The sequence below is a fragment of the Stegostoma tigrinum genome, chromosome 11, assembly GCF_030684315.1.
Source record: "Stegostoma tigrinum isolate sSteTig4 chromosome 11, sSteTig4.hap1, whole genome shotgun sequence".
In the NCBI taxonomy this organism is placed as follows: Eukaryota; Metazoa; Chordata; class Chondrichthyes; order Orectolobiformes; family Stegostomatidae; genus Stegostoma; species Stegostoma tigrinum.
In genome coordinates, this window is record NC_081364.1 from 67,882,414 (window position 1) to 67,901,677 (window position 19,264).

At 46.0% G+C, this 19,264-nt stretch overlaps 1 protein-coding gene across 5 annotated transcripts in view; it reads left to right on the plus strand.

The window, feature by feature from the left end:
- The window catches only part of LOC125460592 (cyclin-dependent kinase 17-like), a 142,095-nt gene that overhangs the window by 26,432 nt on the left and 96,399 nt on the right, over positions 1 to 19,264 (plus strand). For all 5 annotated transcript variants that reach the window (XM_048548220.2, XM_048548219.2, XM_048548222.2 and 2 more), the window contains exon 2: positions 16,253 to 16,401. In XM_048548220.2, coding sequence (XP_048404177.1) covers positions 16,275 to 16,401 — 127 coding nt within the window. In that variant the 5' untranslated portion in view covers positions 16,253 to 16,274. The remainder of the gene's footprint in view (positions 1 to 16,252; positions 16,402 to 19,264) is intronic.

Here is a 19,264-nt window from a genome sequence, read left to right on the forward strand (position 1 = left end):
TGCGGGTGGGGTGAGGTGTGTGTGGGGGTGTGTGGGTGGGTGGGGTGTGGGGTATGTGTGAGTGGGGTGTGGGGGTGTGTGCTGGTGGGGTGTGAGGGTGTGTGCTGGTGGGGGATGTGTGTGGGGTGAGGGGGTGTGTGGGTGGTTGGGTGTGTGTGGGGTGTGGAGTGTATGGGTGGGTGGGGAGTGTGGGTGAGTGGGGTGTGTGAGGGGTGTGGGGGTGTGTGGGTGGGTGGGGTGTGTGTGGGGTGTGCGGGTGGGGTGTGGGGGTGTGGGATTGTGGGTGGGGTGCTGGGTGTGTGCGGGGGCGGTGTGGGGATGGAGTGTGAGGGTGTGTGGGTGTGTGTGGGTTGGATGTGGGGGTGTTTGCGGGTGGGGTGTGTGTGGGGTGTGTGGGTGTGGTGTGGGGGTGTGTGTGGGTTGGGTGTGGGGGTGTGTGGGTGGGTGGGGTGTGTGTGGGTTGGGTGTGGGGGTGTGTGGGTGGGTGGGGTGTGTGTGGGTTGTGCGGGTGGGGTGTGGGGGTGTGGGAGTGTGGGTGGGGTGCTGGGTGTATGCGGGGGTGGTTTGGGGATGGAGTGTGGGGGTGTGTGCGGGTTGGGTGTGTGCGGGTGGGATGTGGGGGTGTGTGCGGGTGCAGTGTGATGGTGTGGGTGTGGGGCTGTGCGGGTGTGGTGTGGGGGTATGCGGGTGGGGTGTGGGGTTGTGGGTGTGGGGGTGTGGGTATGGTGCTGGGTGTGTGCGGGTGGAATGTGGGGGGGGGTTGTGGGTGGGGGTGGGGTGTGGGTGGTGGGGTGTGGCGGTGGGTTGTGTGGTGTGGGTTGGGGGTGTGGGGGGTTGTGTGGGTTTGGGGTGTGGGGGTGTGTGTGGGTTGGGTGTGGGGAGGTGTGTGGGTCGGGGGGTGTGTGGGTGGGTGGGAGTGCGTGGTGTGTGTGTGGGGGGTGTGTGGGTGGGCGTTGTGTGGGTGGGGGGTGTGGGGTGGTGTGTGGGTGGGGTGGTGTGGGGGGGCGTGTGTTTGGGCGGGGGGTTGTGTTTGGGTGGGATGTGGACGGTGGGGGTGTGTGGTGGTGTGGGATGGGTGGGGGGTTGTGTGGGTGGGATGTGTGGGTTGGGGGTGTGGGTGGGGTGTGTGGGTTTGGGGGTGTGTGGGTTGGGGGGTGTGGGTGGGTGTGGGGGGTGTGGGTTGGGGGGTGTGAGGGGGTGTGTGTGGGTAGGGGGTGTTTGTGTGTGGGTGGGGTGTGGGGGTGGGGTTGTGTGGGGTTGTGGTGGGTGGGTGTGTGTGGGGGGTGGTGTGGTGGTGTTGGGGGCGAGAGTTGGGTTGTGAGGTTTGGGAATGGTGGGGATGGATGTGTGGGGGGTGGAGGGGTGTGGGGGCTGGGGGTGTTTGGCGGTGTGTTGGGGGGATGGGGTGTGAGGGTGGGTTGTGTGTTGTGGAGGGTTTGAGTGAAAAGAAAATGACACCTGAAGGGCACAGCTAGGAACAGGAGGAGGCCATTCAGCCCCTCGAGCCTGCTTCACCATTTAATAGAATCATGGCCGATCTTGTATTGGCCTCAACTCCACTTTCCTGTCCGGGTCTTCATAGCCTTTATTCAATGCTTCACCCTCTGGGGGAGTGAATTCCCCAGATTCTCAACCCTTTGAAGGAAGTCATTTCTCTTCATCTCTGATTTAAATCTGCTGCCCCTTATTCTAAAACAAAGACTGCTCAACTTGAGGGGACAACATTTTCACACAGACGAGTGGTGCGTATGTGGAGTGAGCTGCCAGAGGAAGTGGTAGAGGTGGGTACAGTTAACAACATTTAAAAGACATTTGGATAGGTACATGGGTAGGAAAAAGGTTCGAAGCATTATTGGGCCAAATGCAAGTAAATAAGGCTAGTTCAGTTTAGGTAACCCGGTCAGCATGGATGAATTAGGCCGAAGGGCCTGCTTCCATTCTGTACAGTTCTATGATACTGCTTCCAAACTGGAGCTTTCATTGAGCACAGGAGTTGGAAAATCCTGTTACAGCTCTATGAAACTTTGGCCACGCCACAGTTGGAGTGCTGCGTACAGTTCTAGCCTCCCTGCTATAGGAAAGATGCTTTTAAACTGGAAAGAATGCCTAACAGATTTATACGGATGTAACCCAGACTGGAGGGTTTGAGTAATAAGGAGAGGCTGGGATATACTGGGACCTTCTTTCCCTGGAGCTTAGAAGGCTGAGGGGTGACCTCAGAGAGGTGTATAAAATCATGAGATAAAGTAAATAACCAAGGCATTTTCCCCAGGGTAGGGGAGTCCGAAACTAGAGAATATAGGTTTAAGGTGAGAGGGAAAAGCTTTAGAAGGGACCTGATGGGCAACTTTTTTCACACAGAGATTGGTGAGTGTATGGAATGGGCTGCCATATGAAGTGGTGGAGGTGGGTACAATTACAACATTTAAAGGGCAGTTGGACAGGTACATAGATAGGAAAGGCTTAAAGGGATATAGGCCAAACATGGGGAAATGGGACTAGTTTAGTTTGGGAAAACTGCTTGGTATGGACGAGTTGGACCAAAGAGCCTGCTTCTGAGCTATATGACTGTATAATTACCCTTAACCCCATGGTGATCACAGAGAACATTCACACACCCCCCTCTATCACTGACTTCAAGTAAGGTGCCGGAGTGGACATGGTGTGTGTCACTATGTCTCGTGGTGTATAAAAAATGTTGCAGCCCACCACATTGCTTGATCAACATACACAAGTCAGTACAAATATTTTATTCTTCCTGAGTATGTATGGTTTAAATGATGTGACTGCAAACTTGCCCTGGTGTGATGATAGTTATTAGAAGTCAGTGGCTGTGACGAAGGATTAGTCAGGGATGAAGGAGCTGCCTATAGAAGTCAGTTGGAGATGGTAAACAGCTTCCAGCAACTTGCGACCTCTGCAGAGTCATATCCCACAGTGAAGTGATGCAGAGCAGCTCCCAGACCTGGATGTGATGCATTAGTGGGAATTTCGACCAAGTGAAATATTGGATTTTGGATCAATCAGGGCTGATTTTTGCTGAGGCTTGGAAGTCGCTTATTGGGCTATGTTAGTCTAGGGAAGCTGAATAGACAGTTCCTATATCAAACGTCACATAAGGCAGTCCATGCTTTGCTTTGTTTACTGCATGACATTAAAAGTAAGTATTCGCCCCACCAGTTGCAAACCGTACGCCTCCACTTGCAGCTTGGGGTGTGACACTCAGTGGAATATTAGCTGGACTGCAGTAGAGACAAAGAGAGGACATTTAAAAGACATTTGGATAGGTACATGGGTAGGAAAAAGGTTCGAAGCATTATTGGGCCAAATGCAAGTAAATGAGGCTTTAACATTAGCTGTCATGCCATTAGCTCTGAGTTGACTGGCTGTGGGGCCAAGCCCCATTGGGTGTGATGCCCCAGCCTGGTGCTGATGGGCTACTGCAACTGTTGCACGTACTGACTGAAATCTTCCAGTATCTGCATTGAATCACAGAACTGTTACAGCTCTAAAGGAGGCTGTGCAGCCCATCATGTTTGCAATGGATCTGAAAACGAACCATCAGTATCAAGTGCCAGTCTCCTGCTTCTCCCCATATCCCTGCTCTGTATTTCCAACCACAGATGTGCCAAGCTCAGGTTTAGAGAAACTGGTCAGTAACACCGTTCTTACCCAAGAATTGTTAACAGCTCATTATCCCAGCTCTGGGATAATGACTCAGATCAGTCACTAATACTGAACGAAGTTCCCTAACACAGTCCCATACAGCTACCCACACCGGCCGCTCTCCACCCTTGGAGCAGGACACTAGAACAGAGATGGCAGTCAGTAGAGTGGTATGCTTCTTCTGTCAGATGTGCGAGATTGAGGAGCCCTCGACTTTCCCTGACAGCTATGTCTGCAGGAAATATATCTGGCTGCAGCTTCTCCCAGATCACATGGAATGGTTTGAGTGACAGATGGAAGTGCTGTGACAATGCTATGGCTTTAAGAAAGTATTTTATCCTTTTTTTTAACAGAGATGTTTTAAGACAGAGGTATTGAGCTGTCTAGTTGGTATTCCAGTAAATAGCTTGTGAGGCCTTGGGTTTTTTTTAAGTTGAAATAATAGGAACAGCCTGGATGGGTGTGGCCAGTTCTGACAGACTTAGGATTGCTAGTTTTTTTTAGTTTTTAGTGTTAGCTTTAAGCAACTGATGTTGAAGTCTCAACTGGGTAGAAGCTGCTGGGGTTTTGAAGAGGTAGAAGTTATCTTTTCCTCCCCTCGCTTACAGCCAGAAGCTGGGATTTCTCTCTGCTGCTGGATTACCCATGAGACCCATCTGTTTTTTGAATTGTATCAGTGATAATGGGAACTGCAGATGCTGGAGAATCCAAGATAATAAAATGTGAGGCTGGATGAACATAGCAGGCCAAGCAGCATCTCAGGAGCACAAAAGCTGACGTTTCGGGCCTAGACCCTTCATCAGATGAAGGGTCTAGGCCTGAAACATCAGCTTTTGTGCTCCTGAGATGCTGCTGGGCCTGCTGTGTTCATCCAGCCTCACATTTTATTATCTTGTTTTTTGAATTTGTCTTTTTGCCAAGGGGTGTGTTTATGGGATGTTACTATGTTGGAGCAGTTAATTAGTAATAGTTACAGTACCTATTATTCTGTTAAGTTTTCCAATAGAGTTGTTATTCAAAGCTTTTTCTTTTGTATTTTAGCTGTAGTGTTTGAATAAATTGTGTTTCATTCAGTATCAAGCAGTTTGAACAGTCACAATACATCTGGAAAACAGAACTTTACGTTTCCCTTTAAAATAAGAAAATGTTGGGGTTTAGGGTTCCTTCTTTGTCTGGTCTGGTCCATAACAAATTTGGGCTTCTTGTTGGAATCAAAATGTGTAAATTCAGTTTGGGTTTAGGATTATTGGACTCGCTGGCAGTGAGTTGTAAGTGTCAATGTCTTTTGTTTCAGTTGCTGAGTTTAAATAGGCTGTCCCTCACCGTAGTAATGGCCCTTTCAGTTGCTGCAAGTTTTCTGTAGGGTGGAAGAAGTCACTTCCAGAAAGTGAGCAAAGCAAGACTTTTGGAATTGGCAGACCAGCTGGAGCTGGGGATGGCCATGTCTGTGCCACCCAGGGACGTAATTAAATAGCTCAGCATTTGCAAAAGCCAGAAATGTCTTTGGAAACGGCTGAGATTCAATTGTAGATGAAGGAGCTTGGGTTAGACGCAAAAGGAAAGGAAAGAATAGCCCTGGCAGAATGAAATGAAAGGGGAAAGGAAATGAAATGGTTTGAATTACGATTAAAAGCAGAAGAATAAGAAGAGGAGAGGAGGGCCCCAGCAGAAGAAAGAGGTAGAGAGAGGAAAAAGAGAGAGAGAGAGAGAGAGAGAAGAAAAACAGAAAGACAGGAAGTCTGAACTTCAGAATTAGTCAGGAAAGTCGACTTGAAGGGGCAATGGTGAAAGTAGGAGGGAGGCTTAGTGATGAGGGTAGTGATAGAGAGTAATCCCATCATATTGGAAAGCCTGGCAGGGATTTATTTAAATACCAAGTGGCTAAACAAATGAGAGATAATGGGAACTGCAGATGCTGGAGATTCCAAGATAATAAAATGTGAGGCTGGATGAACACAGCAGGCCAAGCAGCATCTCAGGAGCACAAAAGCTGACGTTTCGGGCCTAGACCCTTCATCAGAGAGGGGGATGGGGGGAGGGAACTGGAATAAATAGGGAGAGAGGGGGAGGCGGACCGAAGATGGAGAGTAAAGAAGATAGGTGGAGAGGGTGTAGGTGGGGAGGTAGGGAGGGGATAGGTCAGTCCAGGGAAGACGGACAGGTCAAGGAGGTGGGATGAGGTTAGTAGGTAGCTGGGGGTGCGGCTTGGGGTGGGAGGAAGGGATGGGTGAGAGGAAGAACCGGTTAGGGAGGCAGAGACAGGTTGGACTGGTTTTGGGATGCAGTGGGTGGGGGGGAAGAGCTGGGCTGGTTGTGTGGTGCAGTGGGGGGAGGGGATGAACTGGGCTGGTTGAGGGATGCAGTGGGGGAAGGGGAGATTAAACAAATGAGTTGGCCAGAGACCATGTGGGTTTTGTTGATGCGAACAAAGTTGGTCAGTAGAGCTAGCGAGGTATTTGCATCACTGTGAGAGGAGGTATCTGGGGAGTACGAGGTGAAGAAAGCAATTTACTAGTGAGAGAAGCCTACAGGCAATGTTTCGGGAATCTAAGGAGGGACTCTGGTCAAACATACAATGGGTTTGAAAGGATCAAATGAAGTAATTTTGATAATGACATTGAAACTTCTGATGTTCTTAGAAGGACAAATTATTTTGGAGGAATTCAAAAATTCACCCGAAGTAGTAAAAAAAAACCTCATTTGGAAAAGTGGATAGCTAAAACTGCGAGATTAGCAGCTGAAATGGCTGATGACCATGAGTTTGTTCAAGTTTGGCTTCTGATAGCAATGTCAGTCCATGGGGGATAGAAATTGGGGAAGAGAGAAATCCTCAGCTAGTAAGGGAAAAGGAGATCTCAGTGAAGATAATAAAGACAGTTTACCACAGGGTAAAAAGGAAGCCAATAACAAGTATGGAGAAGTAAAAAAGCCCAGGTATTTTCATAGCAATGAAGTAGGCCACATGAACTCGCCAAGTTTTAGCAAAACATTGGGGAGACAGATGTAGGAAAACAGGATAAGCCAGTGAGTTTGTTGAAGTGGAAGAGGAAAGCACATTGGAAATTAAAAAGCTGACTCAGAATTTGCAACCATATCAGGGGCTGCTTGAGAATAAAGTGCTAGATCTCTTTAAATAATTTATTTCTGAGGGTAAGTTTTCCTCATGCATCCAGGAGGACCAGGTGAAGAAATTAAAATTTTAAGAGATACAGGAGCATGCATGTCAATCTTTGATATTGAAAGATGATGATATATGTAATTTGGACAGATTATTTCCAGGAAAAGTAGCAATATGTGGACTTCATGGTGAGGCAATAAGTGCTCTATTACGTAAAGTGAGGTTGGAGTGTCCGATGAAAAGTGGAGTACATGTGGGAGAAGTGCCGGAGGAACTCTTGACTTCAAGAATACAATCTGCCCTTGGTAATGATATAGCTGAACTACAGATAGGAGTGCTGCCTACCGTGGTTGAAAAGCCAATGGAAAATCAGGCAACTGAGGTATTTCAGGAAGTATGTCCTGGCATTTTTCCTGACTGTGTGATTACAAGGTCACAAAGCCACAGGCTGAAGCAGGAGAAGAAATCAGAGAACAAAAATAAGGAAGTTGAAGTAGAATTATCAGAGACCATGTTTGGTCAAATGGTTGAGACAAAACAAGAACAGGTGGAGAACAAAGAGAAATGAACTGAGTTACAGCAGAATAATTAAAAACTGAAGCAATTGTGTCAAAAGGATACACAGAAAAAGAATGTGAGTGTATCCCAGAGCGTTACAAACTTAAAAAGGATGAGGAAATGGTGACCATAACATATTTGGGCAGATGAGACATGGGGCAAAAGTTCATCAAGTTGTACTCCGGTGAATTGTGGAAAGGAAGTGTTGTGGGTAACGTGAATTACCCGTAGGAAGTCATTTGGGAGTGTGGAAAATTCAAGCCAAGACACACAAATATTTTTTATTGGCTTGGACTGCATAAGGATGTGGCTGAATTTTTCTGGATGTGTCATATGTGTCAGGTAATTGGAAAACTACAGGCTGAGATAAAACTAGCACCTCTAATGCCCATTCCTGCATTTAAGGAACCTTTGACAAGGGTCTTAATTGATTATTTAGGACCCCTACCTAAAACAGAAGTGAGAATCAGCTTTGACCAAAAAGGTCAAATTTTACATCAAAATGTTAAAGGAAGTTATGAATGGTTTAGGAATAAAACAATTCAGAATTGCAGGGATCACAAGAACGGTGGCATCAAGCCATAAAGACCATGCCGAAGGCTTATAGTCAAGACTATCCGGATGACTGGGATAAAGGAATTCAGTTTGTACTTTTTTTGTAATTAGGGATGTACCAAATGAATCTACCAAATTCAGTCTAATTGAATTAATTTATTGGCATGAGGTGAGACAACCACTGAAATTAATTAAGGAAAAATTGGTGAGTCACATTTGGACTATGTGTCAAATTTTGAGTTAACAAGATAGCATTTAAAAGTAGCACAAAATATGATGAAATAGGATGCAGACAAGAAATCAAAAGCTCTCAATTTAGCTCATGGGGATTAGTGTTATTTCCAGTGATAGGTGACCCTTTAAAAGCAAGGTTTAGTGGACCTTATCAATATGAAAGGAGAGTGAGTGAGGGGAACTATTTGATAAGAATGCACTTAGAAAGAAGTCCCAAAGATTCTCATGTGAAAATGGTCAGAAGGTATTTTGATAGGGAAGGGAAGCAAAAGGAAAATGTGTTGCTGGTTACAACACAGAGTGAAGAACCAAGTTCAGAGGATTCTGAATTGAACATTCCTCAAATCAAATTGTACAAAGAAGATGTTCTCAAAAATTGAGATAAATTAGAGTTATCCCCCAAAGGAAAATCAAAATGACCTGAAAGAGTTATTGCATGGAGAGATATGTGGGAATAAGCTGGGGATCTAATTATGCATCATGTAGATATAGGAAATGCTGTTCCAATTAAGACTTAACCCTCTAAAGTTGGCACAGGTCTAAAAAGAGGTTGAGCACATTGCCTAAGACAATAATCAAAGTGAGTTTAGCAACTGGAGCTCACCCACAGTAACGGTGCCAAAACCAGATAGCACCCAACAATTATGTGTGGACTATCACAAAGTCAGTGCAGTTACAAAGTCTGATTCATATCCTATTCCACTTTTGGAAGAATGTATTGAGAAGGTGGGCAAGCAACTTAAAGTTCTAAATTGGATTTACTGAGAGGATACTTGGCAGGTATCTTTATTTGTAAGATAGTGAAAACAATTTCAGCTTTCATGACACCGAATGGACTATACCAATTTAAAGTCATGCCATTTGGTGTTTAAAAAATGCACCAGTCACATTTCAAAAACTAACCAATAGAGTCACATATCCAACTGTGTGGTGTACATTGATGACCTGGTCACTCATGGAAAGAACATTTGCAGCATCTATTGGAATTTTTTGATTGACTTTGGGAGGCAGGCTTGGTGGTAAGTCTAGTTGAGAGTGAGTTTGCAAAAGCCCAAGTCACATTCCCGGGCCATGTCATTGGATAGGGAGAGATGGCCCCACAGAATGTGACAAAGGCAATTGGGGAGTTTCCCATGCCACCAGTGAAGAGCGCAGTAATGTGATCCCTGGGACTGAGTGTTTTTTATCAGAAATTCTTACTGAATTTTAGCAGTTTGGTTGCTCCACTGACTGCAATTTTCTGCACTTCATCAATAAGTTAGTGAACAACAGACCGTCAGAGGGTATTTGACAGCCTGAAAGTTATGTTCGCTACTGTCCGAGGGTTAGCCACACCTAATTACACAAAACCATTCAAGGTGGTTATCAAGGTGAGTGATGTGGGTGTCTGTGCTGTACTCTTACAAGAAAACAGTGAGAAGATAGGAAGACCTATTGGGTATTTTTCCAGAAAACTGAATGATCATCAACAGAGATATTCTACAATTGAGAAGGAAACTTTGAGCTTGGTGTTAGCATTACAACATTTATATCGCCAGTAATGTATCTGAGAGAATTGTACATTCTGATTATAACCGCTTAAAGTTTTTGGATAAGTTTTTAAGGACAAAAGTTCCAGACTGTTCAGATGGAGTTTATTATTGTAGCCAGTGCAATTGTAGCCTGTTTACTATTGTACAGTGTGGAAGCAGGCCACTCAGCCCATAATGTCCCTCTGTAGAGCATCCCACCAGACCCACCCCTTTCCTGTAAGCCTGCATTTCCCATGGCTAACACATTTAAATTACTATGGAGAACTTAGCATGGCCAGTCCACCTAACCTGCACATCTTTATACTGTGGGAGGAAACCGGAGCACCAGCAGATACAGGGAGAATGTGCAAACACCACACAGATAGTTGCATGAGGGTGGGATCAAACCCAGGTCCATAGCACTGTGAGGCAGCAGAGCTAACAACTGAGCCTCTGTGCTGCCCAGGAGATCATAGTGTTACAGAAACATGGCTGAGGGAGGGGCAAGACTGGCACCTCAATGTTCTGTGGTATAAATGCTGTAAGAAGAACAGAAGGAGAGGCAAGAGAGGATGGAGTGTGGCATTTTTCATTAGGGAAAACATCACGGCATGAATTAGAGAGGATATTCCTAATGATATCGTCCAGTGAAGCTATATGGGTGGGACTGAGAAATATGGCTGAGCAAGTAACTGAGGTGTCAGCGAGGGAGCACTATGGGACCAGTGGCTATTCTTCTATTTGTTTTAACATAGTTGTGGAAAAGGATAGGTCTGGTCCACAAGTTAAAGTTTGAACTTGGGGCCAGGTCAATTTTGATGGTATTAGACAGGAACTTCTAGAATTTGATTGGGGAAGTCTGTCTGCAGGTAGAGGGATGTCTGGCAAGTGCGGGGAGGGGGGGCTTTCAAAAGTGAGATATTGACAGTTTAGTGACAATGTTAGTGTGAAGGGCAAGGCTGGCAGGAGTAGGGAACAGTGAACGATGAGACATATTGAGTGCACTGCTCACTAGTTCCACTTCATCCTCTGGTTCATTTGTCGTGCTAACAAAAAGCTTTTTCCTTTCAGGCATAAAGGCCCACAAGATGCAACAACTCAGAGATACCCATGGCCCTCTGGAACTCCCTTCCTCTTCCCTTCCCTCTGACTCCAACTCCTCTCCCAACCCCACCTCCCGCCATGTATTCACTATTCCTTCCTGACCTTCCCCTCTTTGATGCTGAACGTTCTGTAGTCAGCATAGGTCCCAGTTTTATACCTTAATGAATTTCGGGCATGGTATGTCATTAAACTCACCCTCCACGTCCTCTGTCTCTGTGCCCATTTCTTTGAACAAGAGTCCTCTATCCGTTCCACAGACTGGTTCAGCCTCCTCCGACATGGTTTCTTTTACCTGCTCTCAACCTGTTCATTGACATTGTCAATGTCAACGTGATATTTGTTGCCTCAGTTTTGCTGACCCTCGCCTCATCCTTTGCAATCTATTCTCCTGTGAGCAGACCTCATTCCTGCTTCCAGATCCTACCCTGACTTTCTAATTAAGCCGGCTGGTAAGGGTGATGCCTGGCAGACTGACTACATCGAAGAGACTGAGCGCCAGCTCTCAGATACCTTCTCCTATTCCCCTAGGACCATGACCCTACCATTGAACATCAGTCCATTGCGTTCATCATGGTCACAAACCTGCACTGCCTCCAAGCTGGTAGTTCTCCCAAGCCTACACAGCTCACTTCTATCCTAAAATCCACAACAGGACTGTCCAGGCAGACCCATTGTTTCTGCCCCAAAGAGGTCATCCTGTTTAAAAAAAAAACACAGCTCTGAGGAAAGGTCGCTGTATCTGAAATGTTAACTCTGATTTCTGTCCAAAGATGCTCCCAGATCTGCTGAGTTTTTCCATCAATTTCTGTTTTCCAGCATCTACAGTTCGTTCAGTTTTCGTTTAGAAGCTCTAATCAAGGAAAAAGAGGAGGCATATGACAGGTATAGGCAGTTGGGATCAAGCGAATCCCTTGAGGATTTTAGAGGGTATAGGAGTACATTTAAGAGGAAAATCAGGACAGCAAAAAGGGGACATGAGATAGCTTTGGCAGATAAGGTAAAGGAGAATGTAAAGAGATTCTCGAAGTATATTAAAGGCAAAAGAGTAGCTATGGAGAGAATGGGGCCCCTCAAGGATCGATGAGACATCTATGTGTGGAACCACAAGAGACAGGTGAGATCCTAAATGAATATTTCTCATCAGTAAAAACTGTGGAGAAAGACGTGAAAGCTAGGGAACTTGGGGAAATAGATACTGATGTCTTGAAAAGAGTCCACATTCCAGAAAAGGAGGTCCTGTCATAAGTCTTAAAATGCATAAACATAGATAAATCCCCAGCATCTGTCCAAGGGCATTATGGGAATCTAAGGAAGAAATTGCCTCCGGCAGAGATATTTGTGCCATCAACAGCCACGGGTGAGATGCCACATGACTGGAGGCTGGTTAATGTTGTGCCATTATTTAGGAAAGGCAGCATGGAAAAGCCAATAATTACAGACTGGCGAGCCTGACGTCACTGGTAGATAGGTGGTTGGAGGGGATTCGCATGGAATTGAAAAGGCATGGACAGATTAGGGATACTGAGCATGGCCTTGTGTGTGGGAAATCATGTCTGTCCAATTTGATTGAGTTTTTTTAAAGAGGTGACCAAGAAGCTAGGTGAAGGCAGAGCGGTAGATGTTGTCTACATGGCATTAGCAGGGCCATTGACAAGGTCCTGCATGGTAGACTGGTTAGCAAGGTTAGATTCTGGCCAATTCGACACAAAGGTGGCTTGATGGTAGGAGACAGAGGGTGGTGGTTGAGAGTTGTTTTTCAGACTGGAGGTCTGTGACCAGCAATATTTCACAGTATCTGGTGCTGGGTCCACTTTTGTCTGTCATTTACATGAATGATTTGGATGAGAATATAAGTTAGTATGTTTGTGGATGACATCAAGATCGGTGGTGCAGTTGACAGTGAAGAAGGCTATCGAAGAGTACAACAGGATCTTGATCAACTGGCCACTGGGCAGAGGAGTGGCAAGTGGAGTTTAATTTAGATAAATGGGGTAGGTGTTGCATTTTGGGAAGGTAAATCAGGGCAGGACTTACACACTCAATGGTAGGGTTCTGGAGAGTGTTGTTGAACAAAGACCTTGGGGTGGAGGTTTATAATTCTTTGCAAGTGGAGTCTCAGGTAGACAGGGTAGTGAAGATGGCATTGATTGGTCAGTGCGTTGAGTATAGGACCTGGGATGTCACATTGCAGTTGTACAGGACATTGGTAAGGCCACATTTGGAATACTGCATATAATTCTGCTCAGCTTGCTAGAGGAAGGATATCATTAAACAGGACAGGGTGCAAGAAAAGATAGACAAAGATGTTACAGAGACTGGAGGGTTTGAGTTATAAAAAGACACTGGATATGCTGGGACTTTATCCTCTGGAGTGTAGGAGGCCAAGGAGTGACCTTATAAAGATTTTAAGAATCATGAGGAGCATAGATAAGGTGAATAGGAAAGGTCTTCCAGCAGGATAGTCCAAAATTAGGGGGCAAACGTTTGAGATGGGAGGGGAAAGGTGTCAAAGGGACCAGAGGGGCAACATTTTCACACAGAGGGTGGTGGAAGGAGCTGCCATAGGAATTCATTGAGGTGAGTACAACTGCAACATTCAAAAGTAATTTGGACAGGTACATGGACTGGAAAGGTTTAAAGGGATATGGGCCAAACACAGGCAAATGGGACAAGTTTGTTTGGGAAACCTGGTTAGCATGGATGAGTTGGGCCAAAGGGTCTGTTTCTATGCTGTATGAGTGTGTGAAGTGCTGCTTGATACACTGTTGATGACTTGCTCTATCACTTTACTGATGATCAAGAGTAGGCTGGGGGTGGTAATTGGCCAGGTTGGATTTGTCCTGCTTTTTGTGTAGGGACATACTTGGACAATTTTCCACATTGTCAGGTAGATATCAGTGTTATATTTGTACTGGAGTAGCTTAGGCCAGGGGTGTGGCAAGTTCTGGAACATATGTCTTCAGTACTATTGCTGGAATGTTGTCAGGGCCCATAGCCTTTGCAGTGTCCAGTATCTACAACCGTTTCTTGATGTCACATGGAGTGAATCAAATTGGCTGAAGACTAGTATCTGTGATGCTGGGGACTACTGGAGGAGGCCGAGATGGATCATCCACTCGGCACTTATGGCTGAAAATTGCTGCGAATGCTTCAGGCTTATCTTTTGCACTGATGTGCTGGGCTGTTCCATCATTGAGGATGGGGATATTTGTGGAGCTGCCTCCTTCAGTGAGTTGTTTAATTATGCACCACCATTCATAACTGGATGGGGCAGGACTGCAGAGCTTAGATCTGATCCGTTGGTTGTGAGATCGCTTAGCTCTGTCTATCACTTGCTGCTTTTGCTGTTTGTGTGAAAGTAGTCCTGTTTGGTGGCTTCACCAGGTTGACTCCTCATTTTTAGGTATGCCTGGTGCTGCTGCTGAACCAGGGTTGATCCCCTGGTTCAATGGTAATGGTTGAGTGAGGGATATGCTGGGCTGTGAGGTTACAGATTGTGTTGGAGTACAGTTCTGCTATTGATGGCCCACAGCGCCTCATGGATGCCCAGTCTTAAGTAGCTAGATCTGTGTGAAGTCTCAGTGATATTAGCACGGTGATAGTGATACATAACATGATGGAGGACTGTGCAATGGTCACTCCTACTGATACTGTCATGGACAGATGCAACTGCAGCTGGCAGATTGGTGAGGATCAGATCAAGTATGTTTTTCCCCTCTTGTTGGTTCCCTCACCACCTGCTGCAGACTCAGTCTAGCAGCAATATCCTTTAGGACCCAACCAGCTTGATCTGTAGCACTGCTGCCTAGCCACTCTTGGTGGTGGACATTGAAATCTCCCACCCAGAGTACATTTTGTGCCCTTGCCATCCTCAGTGCTTCCTCCAAGTGTTGCTTAACATTGACGAATACTGATTCATCAGCTGAGGGAGGACGGTACATGGTAATCAGCAGGAGGTTTCCTTGCCCACGTGTAACCTTAAGCCATGAGACTTCATGGGGACCAGAGTCAGTGTTGAGCACAACCAGGGTAGTTCATTCCCAACCAAATGCCACTTTTCTGCCAACTCTGCTGGGTCTGCCAATAGCACAGGACATATCCCGGGATCGTGATAGTAGTATCTGGGACATTGGATGTAAGGTATGATTCTGTGAGTATGATTTTGTCAGGCTGTTACTTGACTAGTCTGTGAGACAGCTCTCCCAATTTTGGCTCTAACCCCCAGATGTTAGTGAGGAGGGCCCTCCAGTTCGACAGGGCTGTTTCTGCAGCTGTCTTTTCCAGTGCCTGGGTGATGCCAGCTAATCGTTTCTTTGAGACTTTGTAGCGATTGGTACAACTGAGTGGCTTATTAGGCCATTTCAGAGGGCAATCAAGAGTCAACCACAATGCCGTGGGTCTGGAGTCACATGTAGGCCAGACCAGGTGAGAGTGGCAGTTTTCTTCCCTGAAGGACATTAGTGAGCCAGATGGAATTTTTCCCCATGAAATCATCGGGGGGATTCTTAATTTCAGATATTTTTATCGAATTCAGTTTCTACCATCTGCCACGGTTGGATTCAAACCAGGATGCCTGAAACATTAGCTGGGTTTGTAGAGTAATATTCTAGTGATAATACCACAAGGCTATCGCCTCCCTGAGATGAGGCAGCCACTGTGCAGAAAGAAAATGGTGACTGGCAACATGTGGGCACACCCTCTCCTCTGCTTATCCATCATTGAGACTGGTCCTGGAGTCAGCTCTGTGCCACTCTCACTCCCCCCACCACAGCAGCCCCACTGTTGTACTCATTTATACATTCACACATCCTTGTAGCCTCATCTCTGTCTTTCACTTCCCGCACTATGGCATCACAGCCTGCTTTTACTCCACCATTGTATTTGCCATTTCCCATTCAGTTTTAAGATGTGTTGACACATCTGATGTTGCATGGTCCCATAAGGATCCCTGGTGAGAGAAAGAAAACTCCTAGAGCTATAAACATCAATAAGGATATGTGGGGCTGAACGGCCTCTTATAGTACATCTTGTCATTGATTTTCTCAGCTTGGATCCCGGTTGCTCCCTGCCTTGTAACCTTGGTAACATCTCCATATGCTGACACAGTCCTACAGACTTGCATTATTGATCTAACATTGTACAGAACTTCAGTGACACTACACCTGGGGTACTCTGAGCAGTTTTGGTCTCCTTATCTGAGGGAGTACAGAGAGGTGTACCAGATGGATTCCTGGGTTGGAAGAACCCATGGAGAGAGATTGGATCAGTTAGGACTATATTCACTGGAATGTAGAATGATCTTGTAGGAACCAATGAAATTCTAACCCTAGTTCTTAGGGTTAAAGGTACCAAAGTGGGAACAGGCATTTGAGTAGGATGATCAGTCTTGATCACAATGAATGGCAGTGCAGACTCGAAGGGCTGAATGGCCCACATTTATTCGTATGTTTCGAAGTTTTGATGTTTCTGTGAGCTGATTGTTCTCCAATCTGTCCCCTGTTTGCAGGCACCCATTCTCTGGAGAGCTGATGGATAGGTTACGAATCATCAAACACAGACTGTCGATAACTCTGCGCAGCAGGCAGCCTCTCGATGACTCCCTCTCCCAACTTGCTGAGCAGATGAGTTTGGAAGAAAATAACTCAAGGGACAATGGTGAGCTCCCTGTGACCCAAAGTGGAAACTTGACCCTCCTTGTTATGGCCTTTTGTGATGACTCTCAGCTTTTATCAGTAACAGTTTAAAGGCTTACAGAAAGTGACGCTGTGGGCTAGTTGAGATTTTCAAGAAGGGTGATGAAAATAAACCTGGGATTAACAGACCCAGGAATTACATCAGTGTTGGGGAAACTGTTGGAAAAAATTCTGAAGAAGATCATTAATCTCCATTTAGAGAGGCAAGGTTTGGTCAGGGATAGTAAGTGTGGCTTTGTCAGAGGGAGGACGTGTAGAACAAATCTGGTGGAATTTTTTGAGGAGGTGACCAAGATGAAAGTAGAGCAGTTAATATAACTTATATGGATTTCAGCAAGACTTTTGACGAGTTCCCAGTGAGGAACTGATAAAGAAGGTAAAGGTACATGGGATCCAGGGTAACTTGGCAATTTGGATCCAAACTGGGTTAGTGACAGGACACAGAAAATGGTGAGACAAGGCTGTCTGTGTGACTCCACATTGTGCAATGGTGTACCATGTTGGTTCAGGTGTTCTAAATGGTGGAGATCAGAATATGGGGGGTACCATCAGTAATCTTCTGGAGGACACAGTGATTGGCTTGGATAATTGACAATGAGGAGGGAGGTTATTAGTTACAGTAGGATACAAAAATATTGGACTGGTGGGTAGATCAATGGAATTTAAGCCTGATAAATGTGAGGTAATTCATTTGAGTGCAGTTCTGGTTACCGTAGTATAGGAAGGATGTGATTGCAATTGAGGGGGTGCAGAGGACACTCACTAGGATACTGCCTGGGATGGAGCATTTCAGTTATAAGAGATACTGGATAAGTTCAGTTTGTTTGCTTTGGAGCAGAAAAAACTGAAGGGGGGACCTGATAGATGTGTATAAGATGATGAGAGGCATGGACTGGGTGAATAGAATAGTTCCCCTTAGTTGAAGGGTCAATGATAAGAGGGCATAATTTTAAATTGACAGGCAGGAGGTACAGAGGGATTTGAGGAGAAAAGCTTTTTGTCCAGAGGGTTGGGGGGGGGGATCATCTGGAATGCCCTGCCTGGGAGCGTAGTTGAAGCAGGAAACATCACAGCCTTTAAAAAGTACTGGGATGAGCTCTTGAAGTCCCTTAACATTCAAGGTTATGGGCCGAGTTTGGGAAAGTGGACTTGGAGAGATTTGGGGATGTTAGTCAGTGCAGTCTCGATGGACTGAAGGGCTCCTTTCGTAGTGCATGATTCTATCCACTTTATACTGCATCTGCCGTATGTTTGCCGGATATAGTGATTGGACAAGGGGAGGTGCATCCTATCAACTGTATCATTCTTGGCTGGGGTTGTTAACCTGGCCAATCAGGGAATCCTGGTATCTTGAACAATGCTTGCTGCTTTTCAATGGCCTTCCCTGAGTTTGAAGAATGAACTCTATGCACGTCCACTCACTTTGAATAGACGTCCACGATCACGACGCAGGACACATCATTGGGAAGAGCCTTCCTATTGCAAAAACACCCATCAAATCATGTATAAGTAATAATGAGAACTGCAGATGCTGGAGAATCCAAGATAATAAAGTGTGAACCTGGATGAACACAGCAGGCCAAGCAGCATCTCAGGAGCACAAAAGCTGACGTTTCGGGCCTAGACCCTTCATCAGAGAGGGGGATGGGGAGAGGGAACTGGAATAAATAGGGAGAGAGGGGGAGGCGGACCGAAGATGGAGAGAAAAGAAGATAGGTGGAGAGGAGAGTATACGTGGGGAGGTAGGGAGGGGATAGGTCAGTCCAGGGAAGACGGACAGGTCAAGGAGGTGGGATGAGGTTAGTAGGTAGGAAGTGGAGGTGCGGCTTGGGGTGGGAGGAAGGAATGGGTGAGAGGAAGAACAGGTTAGGGAGGCAGAGACAGGCTGGGCTGGTTTTGGGATGCAGTGGGGGGGCAGGGATGAGCTGGGCTGGTTGTGTGATGCAGTGGGGGCAGGGGACGAACTGGGCTGGTGACAGGCTGGGCTGGTTTTGGGATGCAGTGGGATGAAAGGTCTAGGCCCGAAACGTCAGCTTTTGTGCTCCTGAGATGCTGCTTGGCCTGCTGTGTTCATCCAGCTTCACACTTTATTATCAGCGCGTAGAATCATTTTGGATTTGAGGGAAATTGAATGCAAGAGTAGGGTGTCTGTGCATCACTTATACAGGGTGAGACTGTATCTGGAGTACTGTGTAAACCTCAATTCCAGAGCTCAGTGCTCACTCTTAGAACATGGAGAAAATGTTCACTTATCACTTCACAATAAGCTACCAGCAACTTTCAACTTTAGGTAACTGTTATTGGCCACCAGTGACGGTCTTTACCATTGGCCAGATCAGTGGCGAGAAAGGCTGCGAATTGGGTGAGATTCTCTGAAGAAACTTGACCTCTTTCTCCCCAACACTGCAGTTGTAAAACCCACTTGTTACTGGCCCACTACCACCTCCCCCACCCCCTGTACCCACAGCCCTGTGAGAGGCAGAAATTGGCAATATGCCTTCTCATCATTGGATCTCATGGAGTAGGCCTCAACCGACATCAGCGGCTACTTCACATGCCAGTGTCGCTGTACCTGATAGGGCTGAGTTGATAGGGGTGTGATGGGGTGGGGGTTTATATTGGACGCCACCTAAACAGCATATTTCACAGAGATAGCTGGTGAAGGCAAACACTGATGTTAACCTTTGCTCAGTCTCACCTTCATTTACAGTGTGAAATATTACAAGCACAGACCTCCTAACCCACCACATTGCTGTTTAAGTAGGTGCGTTCTTACACTTTTTTGAGTAAACTAAAATAAAAATTAAAACAACAAATTGACAACC